This window comes from Nelumbo lutea, chromosome 1 (genome assembly GCF_056320005.1).
Source record: "Nelumbo lutea isolate HS-2025 chromosome 1, American lotus-T2T, whole genome shotgun sequence".
Lineage (NCBI taxonomy): Eukaryota > Viridiplantae > Streptophyta > Magnoliopsida > Proteales > Nelumbonaceae > Nelumbo > Nelumbo lutea.
The window spans coordinates 171,854,134-171,873,267 of record NC_142684.1 but is presented as its reverse complement, the minus strand read 5'-3'; the positions used below and the strand labels follow the sequence as shown (position 1 = coordinate 171,873,267).

At 36.1% G+C, this 19,134-nt stretch overlaps 1 protein-coding gene across 1 annotated transcript; it reads right to left on the bottom strand.

The window, feature by feature from the left end:
• Nucleotides 1-7,561: 7,561 nt before the first annotated feature.
• LOC148879204 (uncharacterized) lies at nucleotides 7,562-8,389 on the bottom strand. The gene has a single exon (XM_088960643.1). The coding sequence runs from the start codon at nucleotides 8,253-8,255 to the stop codon at nucleotides 7,884-7,886; it is 372 nt and encodes a 123-aa protein (XP_088816769.1). The 5' UTR covers nucleotides 8,256-8,389; the 3' UTR covers nucleotides 7,562-7,883.
• Between the last annotated feature and the right edge of the window lie 10,745 nt (nucleotides 8,390-19,134).

Here is a 19,134-nt window from a genome sequence, read left to right as displayed (position 1 = left end):
TCATCACATCACAACTCCCAATACTAAAGTTTGTTGGACCCGGAAATTCTCATGTAAATTGCTCAGTCCATTCAACCCAGAAATTCTTCTTTGTTGTACCCATATTGCCAAATGTTGTTGGTGTCTGAATTTACAGTGGCGGTGTTGGTTGGGGGTGGATAATTGGATATGGTTTGTGGCAAGAGAAAATGAGAGAGAGAGAGAGAGAGAGAGAGAGAGAGGATGTTGGTGACCGGCCGGGGGGAGGTGAACGGAGAGGCAGGGAGTATGAGGTGAGCTGTGTAATTTACAGCCTAAGGCGTTCAGCTAATCTGGTCTCGCTTTTATCTTCTGGGTTTTTCTTGTGGGTGGTGGTGCTTCGTGGGCTACTCATAAGAAGCATTCACTTTGACATTGCTTGTGATCTTGCTCCGGCAATTCAGAATAAGTGGGCGCTAATGTGCTATAACGCTCTCATGTGTTGAATGTGTTCAACGCTAATTGCCTTTAAAATAAAAGAATGCCTGCAATTTCTAAATTTCAATGGGCACAGCATATTTAATCAGGATTATTCAATGAGCATTGCCACTAAATCGTCCCTCAATTCGAATTCCACACCTTCCTTAAGGCCTTCATTTTGCAATAGTCTAAATGCATGAAGGCCTTCATTTTGCAATAGTCTTTGTTTGGGAAAAGTGCATATACAAATTTACAAATATGTTTAGTGCAAGACCTTGCATATGGTCTATATTTATATTTCTAAACCTTACTATTTCCACTAAATAAGTTTGTATTTGCACTCTTCCCAAATGGAGCCTTTGTTCTAGATGCAAGTATGGGAATTGGAAATGCACTTTCCATGAGAACTTGAGAAGTAACGAAGGCAGGAGAAGAAAAGTACTGTAGATTTTATACATTTTTTGCTGAAGTGGCAGCTAGACCTGTTCACAGGCCGGGCTTCGGGCTTAGCTCATGAATATTTTATACTGCTTTGGCCTTAGGGTTTGGGCCAGATCCATTCAAATTTTGGGAAAAGCTAAGCTCGGGCCCAACCCATGTGGATTAGTGGGGTTAATGATAGAGTGCACGGAAGCACGGCCAGTGGTACAATGTAGAGAGACTGCTTTTATCTGTGGTTTTAACACACTCCTTGTTAACAAAGGAGGCCTTCTACAAGTGGATTGGTGGATTGGCAGTTATTTTAGGTTTGAAGCTTTGGGTAATTCCACTAACCCATCCACCCAATTAAAAGAATCAAAAGGTAGGTGCTGATTCTGTTGAATTCAGAACTCAGAAGGCCCAGTTCGTTGAAGAGGAAAAGGAAATGGTGGGTAAAGCTTGCGAGCTCTTTATATTTAGAAAATTCACTTATAATCATCACTCTTGAAAGAAAAAGGTATTTCTGAAATCCACTTCTCAGTTCTGTCAGCCCATCCATATTTCTTTTCCCTTATTCAATTTAAAACCCTTTTAGACCTTTGATCAAATTCTATCCATGATTTTTTTTTTCCCACTCTCTAAGTAGCTAAATAGGTAAAAGAATAGCAAGCAATGAGGAACAAACAAACGTGCACAGGGAAACGGGAATTAGTGTGGTTCAGTGGTATGACTATCAACCTATGCCAAAGATTGGACCTCGTGAAAATTTCACTATAGCATTCTCAAGTGAAGCTTACTACCCTAGTCTCTTAAGCCAGCTTTCCTAGGAGACATCTAAAACAATAAAATAAAAAAGAAAAGTTCCCTTGTTTTTGATCCATTCTTTAGCTGTTCTTTCTTTCTTTCTTTCTAAATCAATTGATCAAGATGAAGTTGTTCTTTGTACCGTATAATGATTTCTTTCAGTCCTAAGGTTTTATTGGGCCCTTGAAGCCCATTCAAGTTTCTTTTCTTTGGTTTGCTATTAACAACTTTTATGAGTCAAAAGCACAAAGCCTTTTATTTTCCCACTAACATGGGTGCACTCAACAATGTCAAGTAACAATGGAATGTGGTCTTATTAAGATCTCAAAAAAAAAAAAAAGGTGTGATTTCCTTTTCACTTTGAATTAGATTAAACTAAGGTAATTTCACTTTCAGATGTCGTTCAAATTCTATGAAAACCTAAGGTGATGTTTGGCATTGATGCTGATCCTTCCACACAATTTTTCAACAATAGGTGATTTACTGAAAATCACCAAAATCGGCCAATCAAACAGAAATTTTAGCTCTGATTCCTCTAAGGCTGATGTGGCTCTGAATGGCAGTGATTTTCAGGAAATCAGCATTGATGCCAAACATCCCCTAAAATAAAATGATTTCATTCCACATGAGCTGAAGCATTTCTCTCCCTTTCCCCAGTGCCCAGTGTGAAGTTTATCTGTGAAAAAACTTGCGTCTTTTATTGGGTGCAATAAAAGGAATGCATATGCTGCATTTTCATAATTAATTAAAATTAGGAGTGCAATTGAATTAAGCCAGTTTGGACTCAAATTCAATTAGGTTCAATTTGAGTTTGATGTCGATCAAGTTCGAATCTTAGGATAAATTCAATTAATTTTTTCAAACTAATTAAAGATTGGCTCAATTATTGTTATTATTTATTACTAATACTGAATTACTTTTTGGTCTAGCTGGGAAAGATTCTCTTAAGTGAACGATGTGTGGAAGACAAACTTTAGTTTAATCTTAGGGAAATTGACTCAACCAGAGAATCCTAGTTTGTTTTCTTTTTCTTTTTTTCTTTTAATTGTTTCCTCCTTTATTTTAAAAGCCGTTTGTCCAATTCTTGCAAATCCATGTGCAGAGATCTTGTACCCTAACTTGTATATATATATATATATATATATATATATATATATATATATTTTTTTTTTTGAGAAAGCGAAAAGCTGATGTTATGTGTATCGAACTCTTGGGAATTAGCAATTTTATTGTTAATTTTTTGAAAGCAATAATTCATTAAAAGATTGCTTGGTAGGGTATTGAGTTAAAGCTACTTTTGGTTCTCCATTTATTTTTAATTAATTGTCTTTTTAGTATTTCTTATTCTTACTGATTTTTGTTTACGGAGAGAGAGAGGAAAAGGCAACAATGGCGCTGGTGCTTGAAACATCAAAAAGATTCCTAAATCAGTAGTCAAAAAGATATGATTAGGAGTGATGCATTCTGTTATAAGCAACAAAGGACGGACAGACAAGAGTCTTATCTTCACTGAGATGGCGCAAGAAACTTTAACAGCATTTATGATGTTTCGAGATTCTATTTGTCTTTTAGCAAATGTACAGATATTCTATTCAATAACGAGAAACAAATAAACAGTCTGAGAACTTTGCTCTTGCAGTTCTGGGTTGTCACGATCAGCTTTGAATATCGGCACATGGTGGTCGTGTTTCCAATACCTGCAATCGTGATTGCTGAAATTCAAGTTGTTTTTCGAAGTTTGAATGCTTCAGTCTTCAGAAGACAACTGAGCACCATCTGCACTATTTCTGTCAAGGAGACTGACTGATCATTGATCTTCTGTAGCTTGAGATATTATAACTGCTTGATTTAACGAAGAAAAGGGCAGAAGATACAGGTCATCCTCAAATGGTGAATGTGTTGGAGAGAGGAGTCTAGGTGGTTTGTCAAAATACTGTCAATTTGGCTGGTAGAAGAGCAGATGATTTGGAGTTAAAAGCATAGTTTTTAAAAACCAACCGGTGATCGAACTGGACAGGGTTCGGTTATTGGTTCGAACAGTCTGACCATTTGACCCGAATGGTCAGCCCGTTCTGACAAAAGAAATAGGGATAAATTTATTACTGTTTGAAAATTGACTGGTGCTACTCCTACTAATTGACTGATGCTATTCCTACTGTTTCTGATAATCGATTAATCCTTCTTAGTCATTAACGTCTGTTAACAGATATTCATAAAAGACTATTTTACCCTCCGCTACCTCTCCTCATTTTCTTTGTTGTAACCATTGGAACCACTGTAACTGCCGAAATAATGGAGTATTAGAAAAAAATCTGATTGCAAAAGTCATTGGAACTGCCGAAACAGTGGGGTTTCACCCAAGTTGTAGAAGAAAACCTGAAATGGGAGGACCTTGACGCAGCACACGAGTTCCCCAAGGCCCTGACTGCAAAAGTCATAAGGGTCAGATTCACTGTTTGCTAGACTGGCTAGAAAGCTTCGATGGATGGTGTTGGAGGATGAAGAGGAAGAAATAGGGGCGGCCTCAAAGACGGAGTCACCTGGTTGGAACACGGGGGTGTGAAGTCAAGAATACTAAGGGCGGGAAGATTTCAATGTTCAAGGTGAGCACAGTCGTTGATGCTAAGAGAGGCGTCACTACTTTTCCTAGAAGAAGGAAAATGAGCCCATGGAAGCTTTGACAAGGTTGGAAGGGGAAAAAGATGTTCCGAGTGATAAACCCAGAAATAGCTGTCGTTGTCGTTGGGACATTCACTAGAACTTTCATGGCTGCTGCCACCAGATCCGCTGCTGTAGCTTTAACTTTGCAGGAATTCCAGCCAAATCCCAGCTTACCTCCAGCAACAGTCCATCTTTGCAGCTCCAATCTTGCATTGGCCTCCAGTATAGATCGAGGAGTTTCCGAAATCCCAGCTTACCTCTGGTAGCAGTCCATCAATGCCACCACGCCATGGGTTGCAGGGCCTGATACAGGTTTTGTTGCAGAGATCCTCCTTCTCTTTGTCACCCTCTTTCCGTCGCTGACTGCCTTCTTTAAACCAAGCTTCGCCTGGCCAAATCAGATCAGGGTTCCTTATTTGCTGTCGAAAGGAAGAAAACGATAATTCCTTTCGACAGTGAGATAATTTTGTATGATTGTATTTATAGCATGGTATCGATTCAGTTACCTGTTTTTTATAAAAAAAGAAAAAAGAAAAGAAGGAAAAAATCGGTCACCTCACCTGGGAAGTAGCATGCTCGAGGTCTTGGAAGGTGATGGGATGATCAGAGAGGACGAAGTCGCCGGAGGGGAACCGAGCCGAAGGTTTCCGACCCAAGTCCATTACAACCTCAATTAGGCGGTGGAGTTCTAGGTGTTTGCTTACCCTCCGTCGCATCTCCTCTAGCAATAGAGCCAATAGGTGCCCCAATTCGACGTCGGATTCATCTTCCACCGTGGAAGAAGAAGAAGCAGCAGCCATGAACCGTACTTAATGACCTTACTCAATCTGGGTTCCTTATTTTCTGTCAAAAGGAAGAAAATGGTATGGGTAAAATTGGGTTTTTAAAAAACAATACATGTCATCTATATACAAATTTAACAGAGTATTAATGGATGCAAACAGTAAAGATAGAATTAGTCAATTGTCAGAAACAGGTAGTACCAATCAATTTTCAACAGTAGGAATACATTTAATCAATTAATTAAATTATAAGAGTAGTTTAAAAAATTTACTCAAAAAAATTTAAAAATTGGAAAACAGTTAAAATCATTCGAACGGTTCAAATGATAAATTGGCCGATTCAGTGGTTTGCTGACCAAAATTAATAATTTTAAGGGAAAAAGCAATTTTAGAGAAAAACAGAACCGGTCAAATGACCCGTTCTCAGTTTTCACCGGTCCAACCGTCCGGTCCAATCTAATTTTAAAAACAGTGGCTAAAAGGTGCAACAAAAGCATGAGGAATGTCGTATTAGGTGTCTCAGGAAGACCCACGGTATGTCTGTAATTTGTACCTCCTAAGAAAAGTATTTGGCAATATCAACGCTCAGCTTTCAACTAACTCGATTTTTTTTTTTTTTTTGAGATTATAACTCTCTTTGCCTAACATGAAAGGCTGGAAAACAATTTCACTCTAAATCTTTGAATTGCATTTCCGGAGAAAGATTTGTTTCCTGCCCCCTTTGCATTGACAGTTTGACACAAACACGGACCAAGGGAGAAATTTCTTAATTTGATGATTTAATTCATTGTAGTGATAGCTAAATTCATAACTAGACTTATTTACGGGTCGGGTTTTGGGCCAAATTTGACACTATTTCAGGCTCGGACTTCAAATCAAGTCCATTAGAATTTTGACAAAAACAAATCCCGAGCCCAGTCCATGATCAGGTCTTTTCACAACTAAATACTCTCTTTTTCATTTTCCCATTGTAACCCAACTGCTGAACTGGTTATATGATTAGTGTAATCTGGATCCGTCTACGTTCAGGGCAATTTTCCTGCTTGAACACATAGAAACCAAGGGTCCCATTACCCAACACAAAGGGTGCATAGAAGACATGTGGCACCTTGAGAGTGACAAATTCAAGCGTTAAGTAAGAAATAGAAGGCTCAGTTTGGAAAGAATACGTACAGTATAAATATATACACAATAGTACAAACTGCAAGGTTTGCACTCTACACTACTTCCAAACTGAGCCTCTAACAATTCCAACAAAATGGAAAAATCTGTGCATTCATTTTAGCTCCTTGTGAAAACTTAGTTATGTTTGGCTAAAAATCTGCTTCTAAAAATCACTATTTTGAGAATGAGTTTTGACCCCAAATTATTCTCTTTTAAAGCTTCAAAGAAACAATTCTTAGAATGAGTTTAGTTTTGACCAGGAAAAAAGAATTTAGTTTCTACAATTTTCATAAACCCAAACTTAAAACAAAATTCATCTGAATTAATTAATTAAAACCAACCTTAGTTCCCCAATTCCCCCCACCCACTCTCTCTCTCTCTCCTCCCCCCCCCCCTCCCCCAAAGCATTCATATTAATTCCTTGTATTTCCAGTTTTAATTGTATGAACTTAAGTTTAATTAGTTCAGTCTCTTTTTCCCTTCTCAAGTGTCTTGCTCTAGCTTGGCCTTCCACAGAGATCTTCATTGTATGAACTAAAGAATGCACAGGCAGATCGATCTCATAGAACCCTCAGATCGGTGGAGTCAACCCATGCAATTAGATATCTCGTCTGAGTCTGGATTATGAATTTGTCTAGTGGGTTTATCCCGTAGCTGGTGCTAGAATCCCATAGATGTGATCTAGATCAAACAGACACCAGTGCAGTCGAGTAGCACTGAATCAACAAACTTAGAAATATTAAAAATACAATATGTTTAATCTGGGGGGATGCATCTCCCAACTCACAACCACTTACGAAAATAATAGTTTTCTATGACATTATTGGATCTCATGCCATCAATCCGTCATGGTTGGCTTGCAAAGTTGGGATGGGCAAATGTAGGTCTGATCTTGATTTCATTAGTTTTGGAAATCAGCTGAACCAAAAAGAAATCATGAGAATAAAGTTAATACAATGCAACCTCAGTTTCTCAAGAACAAAATCAAGAAACAACAAGCTTCTTATTTCTCCCTGATTCAACTACTAAACCAAATATTTTATTTTCTGCTCCTTTTTTTTTCTGAAACCACCGAGAATTCAATGGTTTAGAAATGCTTTTGGTTTCTTGAAAGCTTGAAAAATATTCCATTATTTCCACCCTCCATCTAATATGTAAACCATAAATATAATCAAATTTAAGCCAAAAAAGAATAGAAAGTAGAGCAAAACCAGTAGCAAGAATCACGCAAAGATATTAAAAAAGCTAGCACCGAAGAAATGGCAGAATAAAAGCAGGGCAGCAGAAAGAAGTGAAGGACAAAGAAGCAAAACTGGGTTCTTCAGTAATGTTTTTACATTTGGTTCTGGAAAGCAAGAAAAGGTTCTGTTTTTTCTCACCCTCTTCTACAGTTGGCTAGTTTCAATAAGTCTACTTTAAAATTTTCTTGTTTTTCCTTTTCTCCAGAGGGAAAAAGAAACAAGGAAAAATGAAGAACATACCCATCTTAAGAAAAGACAAACTAGCTTCAAGCTTCTCTTTTGAAAGCGTTTCCTGTACAAGACAAGAAAATTGGCCACGAAAAGCTGGAGAGTCATTCCAACCCAGAAGAGGTCCCCCCGGTTCTGATCAGAACTAGTAAAGCGAGAACGACGATTCATCACCGACTTGCGATGTGCTTGCCGATCTCAGGTACTTCTTGGAAGCAGAAGTAGTCGATTGTGGGGAGGACAAATCCCCTGATCTCCTCCTGAGCAGCTGTCTCATCCCGTCTGCAACTCGGACAGCAGGGTTGGACTTGAATTTCCGACAGAATGACATGTGAGCTTTCATTGCTTCTTCCATTCCAAATGGTTTCTTCCCTCTATTGACCTCATCTCGAACAGCTTCCGAGCACAACCCACAAAGCCATTTCCCGTTAAAATTTGCCTTGACCTCACTAATGTAGTCCTGAGTGCAATCTTCTTTCAATCCGCAACACTCGCATTTCACCAATTCTATCTCCATCTTACTGCTCTTCTCTACTTCTGGAGCTCTCTTAAGGATCAAAACCAAAGTACGAATTAGGACTGCAGCAAAGTGATTAGAGAATTATTGCTAACTGAGGTTGCTTTTCTATCTTGATTTGCTAGTAGTCATGATGAGGCAGCTCCTCTGCTTTATTTTCTCACTTGGGGTTTTGCTGGTTTTGTTGCCACAGCAACTGGTGTTGGGTCTTGTGTGTGAGAGACCCTTTTATGGTGTGAGACAAAGAGAGGGACCTGTAGCAGATAAATCTGCAATAATTTCTTCCCTGTTGCAAGGGACCAGGGGAGTGAAAATGAGACAATGTGGTTGGAGGGTCTCATGGTTGGCCTTTTCCTGCATCTGCATTTAAAACTCCATTTGGGGATTGGGGAATAGGATTCTCTACTCCCCATGTCATTTTCTGGTCTGTTTTTAATCCTTTTTAACTTCACTCCTGAGTTTTTATTGTTTGATTGACGGTTACTTTCGGTTAGCATGCTGGATGGTCTGGCTTGGTTGGCTTGACTTAGCTCAGCTAAGGTGGGCTTGTACTACTAGGCTTCCTGTTTTCTGATTGATTACTTCTAGGTTAATGCATTTTATCAACTACTTGATTTCTTTCTTTGATTGTAAATCAAGCTTTCTGGATTCAACCGAGTCCACATCACTAGTGCCAATTATTGATGTAGTTTGGAAGCCTGAGTCCAACCCCTTGAGACCAATTAAGGGATGTGGTTGTTCAACCTCCTTGTTTGACGATTTGAGCTCTTACTCTTTTTTATCGATAGGATCAATTGTCCAGGAAAAATGAAATAAATACAAAAAGGGTATTAATTAATCAATTATTTGTTCATTTTCAATAAAATAATGAATCCACAATTGATAAGTCTTTTAGCTTAATGCTTTCGAATACCATTGATTTAGTAAAGAAAATTTGGTGGATATCAGTCTACAAATTAATATTCTTCTAAAAATTAATGGCTTTATATCAACCCTAATTATTATTAGCATATATTCCTTCTTAAGCTATTGTATTTTTTTTTTTCTGGCTCAAGCACAACAAGACCAACTTCCCCACATCACCTGGCTCATCAGTCATCACCCTTTCTTTTTAATAAACAGTAAATGGAAATTTCGTTCATCCTTCTCATCCTCAGGTGGGCCATTCTATCACTTTGCACAGACATGTGTTTGATGACAACCTTGCTGTAATGCTAGGGAGACAACTAGTTATTCACTGTTGCCATCAGATTAGTATGTCTTTTGACATTTTGTGGAGCGTGGTGCAGATGAATTTATCCCTCAAATCTAGCTAGCCTTCGATTTGTAGTTGCAAAAAAGAAAAAAAAAGGAATCAATCTCTAATGCATTTGCTCATGCAAACGCACCCGCGCCCATGCACACCAACACGGAACTGCACTATCATGAGGACAGAGAAGAAGTGTCCATGTTGCGCTTTATAAAGGGTTTCTTCTTTCTCTAAAAGAGACTCTTCTGAGATGGACGCTTTGGTCGGCCATGTCAGTCCTCACATATTTTTTTAGAAAGTAAAAGAAAAAGGGAAAAAGAAAAAAAAAAAAAAACTTATATCCATAAGAACTTTATTGTGTCTAAAGCCCAAACTGATGAACTACTTTTGTATGGTGTTTCTGCTATTCATCATTGTGCTGCAATTTGCTAAGACTAGAAAAAGCAAAGGCCATCAAAGAATCATAATTAAGGCTCAGTTTGTTTGTTTGCACTGGTGTAAATGCAAGGGAGTGCAGAAAGGCCCAATGTAAATTCTACTTTTATTTCAGATTTGACTTTGTCTTATTTGTTTGTGATGAGTAGTAAAATGAAGTTATTTCTACTTTAAATGAAAGAGCATGGAGGTAGGAACCTAGAAGAATGGCTATCTATCCATGAATCAGGTAGGATGCAAGAAGATATGAACCTGCAGGCTTTATATGAGATAGAATTGAAGTAGAAGCTAGTGCAAAAATCACATTTTGGGATGCAAAATGCCAATGAGTGCAAAGGAGGCAAAAACTACAAATTTTGTGTGTCAAGTAAGAATCCCAAATTTGTATCAAGTGCAAAACTAAACTGGGTAAAATATCTACACCTGATCAAAATTTGCACTTCAACCAACACGGGCCAAATGAAGAAAGAAATGAAAACAGAAACGGGCTTCTTTTCCTTGACATATTATAAGATGAGATTGACCTTATTGCCCGTTGCTCAGCATCCTTAAGATTGGAGTGTGTAATTAGTAACAAACTAATACAAAGTTAATAAAACCAGGATACTTTATAGATTTAACTCATTCAGGTTTTGGTGGTCTTTTAAGGACAATTAATACTTCCTTATACTCTCTTCAACAATGTTGCTTTCACTTCTCATGCAGCTATTATCCTAGCTTGATTTGGTGTGGGCAATCCAAAGATATGGACACATGTAGCAATCTGCTGATTGATCAATAATTAATTTTCTAAAATCAATTTGAGTATTATTTTATTAGTAAAACAATTTGATCAACAACTACAAACTACAAAGAAATGTCCCCATCCTTAAGGCCCCATTTGTTGTCACTTTTCAATGTAATGGGTGGAAAATAAATTTTCAGAGTGAAATATCTGAGCAGTATTTTTGTCATTCTTACGATGAAAGATTTATTTTCTTTATTATCTACATTAAAAGAGATGGAACTTGCGTAATAAAAAAAAAAAAAAAAGAAACAGAAATAATAACTGATGAAATGCCCAGCCGGATCTTTAAAAGAAGGTCTAAATATCGATACATGTCAGTCTGTATCAACTGATAGTATTGTTTTGGGATTACTCTGATATGTCCCTACAGAGGGTGTATCAAGATTCTGACCAGTTCAGAGGGTGGAGGAGCATTAAACTGGCTGAACCAGTTTTGAAAAAATAAAAGAAAAAGTAAAAAAACAAAGAAGCATCAATACGGTCCTACCAACATATTGGGCATATCAATATTTTGAACCTTGCTTCAAAAATTTAAAATCAATTCAATGGGAAAAAAAAGGGATGTGTCCTTGATTAAGGATATGATCATGGCCCAGGCCGGGGTTTTACGGGGTAATAACAGCTTTTATGGCCCAGGCTCGGCTTGGCCCCGACACTCGGGGCCAGCCTTATAATATATGTTCAAGTTGGGGCCCGGGCCAAGCCAGGCCAGGCACCCAAGCTTCCTTGGTTAGGGATATGATCATGGCCCAGGCCGGGGTTTTACGGGGTAATAACAGCTTTTATGGCCCGGGCCAAGCCAGGCCAGGCACCTAAACTTCCTTGTATAAATTAGTAAAATTTATGTTTTATAAAATAATTTTTTTATTTAATTTTGTAATAAAAATTACAGAAAGAATATATAAGAACTTATTATATGTACCCTAACTTTCAGGCTGGCCGGGCCGAGCCGGGTTAGGCAGAAATAATGAAGTCTATATGCATGGTATATATGTGGCTGAGGTTTGGTTATTACCTTGCTGTCAGCGCCAGTTGTTTCATCCATTTGATGTCATTTATATGTCCAAATATATGAGTTAGAGGTTTGTAGGCAGTAGCCACTAATTAAGAGGGAGAGCTAGTTTCTGCCCTCACGATATCATGTCTATCTTTATTTGTAACTACGTGCATGAGTCTTTTTCCAATATTAATTATACAGGTAACGTAATGGGTGGGGTTCTTTTAACTAGGTTCAAGATGGGTCAACTTCAGATTTCAGATTGATTGAGAATTTTAATCAATCCAAAGCCAAAACAAAAATGTATCATCATGTCTATATACGTTGTATTGATTGATCTGAACCCTATACTCAAAATCCTCGGCCTTGAAATCCATTGTTTCAAATTCTCATCTGTGGCCTGTGAGGATTAATTCTTCAAAATTTATAATACATGAAACTGGTAAGTATTAAGAACTAAGTATGAAAGACAAAATCATGATATCACAATATATTTGAGAAGTAGTATAAACGCTTAATTCAGTTAGTAAAAGCATAGATATAAAAATCTAGATTTATATTAATAGTGATAATGATAAATAAAAGAAATGAATGATATCAACAATATTACCTTCTATTAAACTTAATTGCCCTCAGCTGGTCAGACAGAGAGAAGAGATTTCCTTTTTTGACCCACTATATGTCTATATACCTGAAATAGAGTAGATACATATTAGTGTGACATTTAAGGCTGTGTTTGGTATTATTATCATTTTTAATTATCATATTTAAGGTTGGTCAATACAAATTTTTGAAAAAGTTATCTTGTCACATCATATTACATAATCATTTTTACTAAAAAAAATATAAACATTAGACCGGGTGCTGACATTTATAGTATAAACACCAAATTCCACTTTCTCAAGAAACAACAATGATACCAAGTGTTGAATTGAGAACTCAAAGCATTTGTAGTAGAAAAAAATATATATTCTCCTAAAATTTATATTGACCAACTTAAACATTGCAAGTAAAAATGACAATGGTACCAAATGCAACCTAAGATAAATGGGCATTGTATCGGTTTTCTATTGGATTGTTGCAAAATTTACTAAAACTGTGGTGACATAACAAATATGAGTCTCAAAGGATACCAATGAAGTGCATGTGGGTTTCATTGGTACATGCATCAAATTTAGAAGTTGGGACTATAGGTGTCAATTGGACTGGATTTGGTCCAATCCGATTCATCCAATGTGAATCCATTATAAATGGATCAGGTCCAATCTAATCCAATGAATGTTTTGGACCAATTTGGATCAGTTCAATTCAATGTCTGAGCCATCCAATCTATTCAAATTCATTTTAATTTAGATTGGTTTCAACTCAAAACCGGTCCATTAACACATGTATTCTTATCTTATATCAATGGACCAGATGTTGCCTTAATCCAACCCAATCCAATCTAATAAATATTTTGGATCGGATTGGTCCAATCCAATATGTCTTATTGGTCTGTCCAATCCATCCAAATTGATTTTGAACTGAAAAGAGTTCAATCCAAACCCGGTCCATTGACACCCTTAATTGGGATATGGCATAAACATTGACCATTGCATAGTAAAAGGGTAATTAAAGTCTTGAGCTGAAAAACATGAAAATGCAAATTTGACTTTTAGAGGGACCGCTTTATAAAAAAAAATCAAAGATTAGATTCATATGCAATCCACCTCTCCCAAGACCACAAATAGCTGGGACCAACAATGGTTGATGCCTTTTTTTTTTATATGGCAAAGACAATAGGAATGGTCACCTCATCCCCAATAGTAATGGAGAGGCAGCAATCATTTGAAAAGCATTTAGCAGAAATGAGTTTGAATAAATTGGTGGTCACAAGAAAATACTAGAACCATAGTCTGAGAAAACATAAGTTTATGTGGCTGTTAGAGAAGTTCTTTCTATTTATTTGTACCTCACCACCATCATATGGAGAGAATTTTAGCCAGTGCCCCAGTCAATGATTCTATATGTATACTGTTAGAAAAGGTTCATTCAGCTCCTATTTCAATTCCTTTCTCATCTTTCTCTGTTTGAAAACAAAAATTAGCAATTTTAGAGTGGCCATGCATATAAGGGAAAACCAATGTATCAACTATGGTTGTAAATGGAGCTCAACTTGAATGCAACAATGGAATCCAACTCAAATTGCATAGGAATTGCATATATCAGGTTATTCTTTTTAAGACAAAAGGTTATGTATTAGCTAATGGGACAAGCCAACTCTCCCTTTATTCGGTTGGGTGTGGACCTCAATATGAGTTTTATTTGATTGAAAGCAAATTCTGCATATTGAGAATATCCTTACTTTGAAATATTTTGAAACTTCTAGGGTTTGAGACAATTAAGAGAATGGAGTCACAAGCAAGAAGTCCCCTAGGTGGTGTTGTGTTGGAATGTGGTCTCTCCCCAGGCCACAGCCTGGATGTTCAGGATGTCCTGGTCCAATGGGTACAAACTAAGTTTGGTTGGTATGTAATATCAAATTCATCTAGTCTGACCCGGCTGATTGGTGCGAAGTCTTTTTAAGCTGAGTCTTTGATGATTTCAGGACTTGTTCCATCCTTCATAATTTTATAACAAGCAATAATATGCTATGTGGGACTAAGCATCACCTAAAACTTGTACTCTATGAATGCTTTTATTGATTGAAAAGGGGAAAGTTAAATAAAATTGAAAACTTTAAGGCTTCATTTTGAAGAACTTTGGCACCAAAAGGTAATCCAATTCAATAATTTAACTTATACATTATTGATACGGTTTTGGTGAGTGATAAATCATTAAAAAATAAAATAAAACAGTTGTTTGATCTTTTTGAAAAAGATCACCTTCTTTTGTGGTGGTTAGAGGCATCAAATCAAGTAAATTTTGTCTAGTAGATATTGTAATGTGGTTTAACATCTATCAATTATTCCAAACAGCGGTTTCAAAAAGCTTATTTGACTCGGGCGATTGAACCGGTGAATTGACCAGGTGCTGGGTTTTTGATGGTTTGACTGGTTTGATCGGCTAATTACCTGGTTGAACCGCAACATCCTACACAGAGAGTTCTTTTTGGGTTGATAGTCGGTTCAATTTTTAAGACACTGATTTCAAATGAACTGGGGTAATACCATATTGTGCCGAGTTTACTAAATGTTTATGATAAAATTGTTCATTTGTTGCACTCTGATTCAAATCTTGTATAGGTTTCCTTACATTTTCCTTCCTTTTCCTACTTTTTCCTTCAAACTAAAAACAGCCTAAAAGTCAGTTATTCAATGTTGGCCCCGGTTATCAAGGTCCTTGGAAGGGGTGGATTGGATATAGATCTAGCCTTTTGTTTTTTGCGCAAAATCATTATTTTTCAGCAGTTAGCAGAGATTTACCATCAGGATTCAAACTCTTGAGACTATATAAACATCAATAATAATTTTCAGATAATGCATTTCCAAAAATGAGTGTGACAGAAATACAAATGCACAGATGGATGAGTGGTAAAAATAGGAAGGATAAGGTTAGAAATGAAGTCATACAAATAAACTTAGGAGTAGCTCCGATATGTGATAAAATGAGAGAAAATAGATTCAAATGGTTTGGTTACATGTATAGAATACCTTATAAACACATATTAAAAAAAATAATCTGCTACAAGTTAAAGGGGTTAGAAGAGTTAGAGACAAACTAAAAAGGACTTAATTGAAAGTGGTAAGAAATGATTTAAACACCCATAATTTAACAATAAACATGTCACTGAAAAGAACAGAATGACAAAGCAGGATTCATGCAACCGACCCCATTTAATTGGGACAAGGCTTGGATGATGAAGAATAACTTCTAGATAGTCTACATCTCCCAAAGGTATATGAAGAAATACTAATTAGATAATAATTAGTAGTATGAAATTAACACATGATATTAATCTTCTCTTTAATTACTTTACTATAGTATTTACAATATCTATATCAAAGAACAAACAAATTGATTAAAATCCTTAGTTTATTTTTTCCCTTTTCATTTGATTTCGTCATGGTTCATGCCAATTCTACTACAACCCTACTCTAACATTGATTCATTGCAACACTTAGGAGGCGTTCTTTTTTTGGATTTTGAGAGGGGGGAAAGTTGGTCAATGGGATTTTAGTTCCCATTGACTAAGAATCTCATGTTCTTTTTTCATATTTATGTGGGGACTAGTGAAAGTTTATTTTCCTGATATCCATCTCCTAGGTGGGAAAGTTACCAACACTTGAATGGGACAAAAATACCCTTTTTAATAATGGATTTTTATGGTTAAAATGGTCATTGCTTTATTTACATGAGAAATAAAAGAACATGGGTAAATGTGCTTAGTCGGATAAGTGTTTTCCAAGAAAAACTTACCCAGATAACTGCATTTACCCGGTTAAAGCGAACAGGGCCTTAGACCGCCAGCTGCCTTATTTTGTTTCTCAAAAGAATTTACCTGTCAAACATTATTTGTATAGTGAGGCCAAAGGCATTCAAGCATGTAGGGAAACTATATCATGATCACTGGTGAGACTTTAAATCATAGAATGTGAACACAAAAAAGATGATTTTATGAATAAAAACTAAAAAGAATGAAGTGTGAAAAGAAAGTGGAAAGTTATCAGAAGAAAAAGAATATAGTCTAGGGATGCATGAAAATCAATAAAAAGAAGTAGGCGAAAGAAAAAGAGAGAAGCAAATCCGAATGTCTGTAGAAAGGAGATGAGGAATACCACCAAAATGAAAGAGAAAAAGCAAATCCTTATTCTAATATAATATTCATCATGCCTAATTAAACAAATAGATGCAAATATGCAACTGTAATGATTAAGGTATAAATATAACATTCACACTTTCTTTTTAATTTATTACATATTTTTCTAAAAGATAATAAAATTCAAAACCTGGGGAGGGTTATTATGTATCTCCGTGGATTTTAATTTCTAATCTAGCCAGTTAGGTATATCTCTGTGGCCACACCCTTCACATGGGACACTCGTGATATAAAGAAGAATTGAGAGAAATCATTTGAGTCTTCTTGATATTTGATACAAGGTCACCAAACTCAGACTTTACAGGAATGGCTTAATGATATTAAAGGCCAAACCTACCAAACACAGCACTAGGCCATTATCAATGTTTTTGGTCATTAGTCATGTAACCATCCAATCAGTCACACTCACCAGCCCAAAAATGAATAACGGTCACGGTCACTTGTTAATCAACCTTGGACTGGCAACTCTTCTTGGCCTTAAGTTTTAATTTTCTGAAGTTAGGCTGACTTCTTATGGGTTCACTTTCACACCCATATTCAAAGGGATCGATGTTAACGAGGAGAATGACTCAGAAATTGTTTTAACAAGAAAAGGCAACCCACCCCTAATAGTGATCATCAGTTGGATCCATCGGGGTTTATGTTAATTGCATTACTGCAACAATAGAAGATAAACAATTTTATTTTTTTACCATAGAAAAAAAAGATGAACACTATAGAAAATATTTGAGAAATGAGAATCCCCAGTTTATCAATTTGAGACATTCCTTTCAAGGCTTAGAGGCTATTATTGCCATTAATTGAAAGAGGGGTCATCAAGCAACAGTTTCATCTTAATTTCCTTCTGTGCAGGTTGCCCTTATAAGGGGTTTATAAGGAAATGTGCCTGATCAGTGATTAGAATAATAATAAAAGGAAGAGCAACCGTATTTCATATGGTGACGCATGTACCAAATCCAGGATTTTTCATGGAGTGATCATGATGGTTGCGCGCTTAAGATAATTTTTTTTTTTTTTTTCCAGGAGGCAAAGAATAGTCCATTATTGGGATGGTTAGATTAATTAAGCGTATTTGGATAAACTTTTGCTTTTGATCTTTTGGCATTGAAAAACAAAATTGAGCAAAAAAAGTGTTCTAAACATTTCGTAAACAGTTGATTTTAAAAAAATTATAATCTAAAACCAAGATTTTATGAAGCCTCAAAGCACAAAACTTAAAATTGGGTTTTTGTGCTTTTGGACTTTAATAGTAAATGCTGATGCTTATCCAAATGCAACCTAAATTAGGAAGGATATAGGTGCCAATTGGTTGAAGTAACATGCAATAAATTCATGGAAACTCATATAACTGAACATAGAAGGTGACACTCCAAGATGTTAATTTCCAACTTACATACATGACCATAAGATCTATAGATTATATTATTATTTCTCTAGGTAAGAATGAAAATAAAGAAGAATCTATATCTTCACTTTTCCAAATGCATTTTAGATGTCAATAGGCAAATGCTCACAGTGAAGTGTAAAGTGTAAAACAATCCGAGTTAGAAGGCTTAAAAGGTTTTCAGTCTTATCACCTTCTCTATTCTATTAGGTTTTCTTGAATTCTTTCCCTTTAACTACTCTTAGGAGAGTTAAATTTGCAATGTGGATTCAACCTGGAAAGCTTATAATAAAGCAGTATTTCGTGAAAATCTAGAGAACTAGAGAGTTAAAACCAACCATTTTTTTAGCCACGTGCATGGTTTTCCTTTAAATTTTCTTCTAATGACTTTTTCAGACCAACCATTTTACCTAGGAATCAGTACCTAGGTAATTTTTAGACATTAAAGCGCACAAATTTGGGTACACCAGGGGTAGTTTGGTAAGTGCATAACCTGGCTCTAAATTTCAAAGATTTTTCAATCATCATGAAAGATAATCGAAATTAGTTATTCCTTGCCTCGAGCAGATCACTCACGAAGCTCTTATAAGTAAATCGAATTCCCTCTAACCTTCTGTGGAATTTAGCTATTGTTTGTCTAGCTGACTCTTGGGGACGTGCTATTGCCCTTCTTGTATAGTCCCTTCCGTCTTTAATAGTAATAATAAGAAAAAGGGAAATTTTCAATTAGTATCCTGTATTTTTGGCTTAGTGACATTTTGGTCCTTGAACTTTAAAATACATTAATTCAATATCTGATTTTTCATAATGTGCCAATTCAGTATCTATCATTAATCAATTCGTTAAACAGTCCTTAAATGGCATTTTAAAAGATACAAATGTATTTTAAGTGTCATCTAATTTTTTTTATCAACCATTCAAACGTTGATAAAAAAAAATGAACAGTCCCAAATTTTTACTTTTTCTATTCAAGAAAGTTGGGATCATGTCTCAATGGGCTTTCTAGTGACCCTAACTTTTTTTAATAAAAGAGACAAGGATTTGGGACTGTTCTTTTCTTATCAACATTTTGATGATAAATAAAGAAAATTAAACAACACTCGAAAGGTATTTATATCTTTTCAAATGTCACTTAACGGTTGATTAACGGGTTAATTAACAACAGGTACTAGATTAACAATTTATAAAAGTTCGAGTACTGAGTTATCACATTTTAAAATTCGGGAACC

What these genes read in the sequence shown, in the direction of transcription:
- LOC148879204 (XM_088960643.1), bottom strand. Translation starts at nt 8,255, where the DNA reads ATGGAGATAGAATTGGTGAAATGCGAGTGTTGCGGATTGAAAGAAGAT.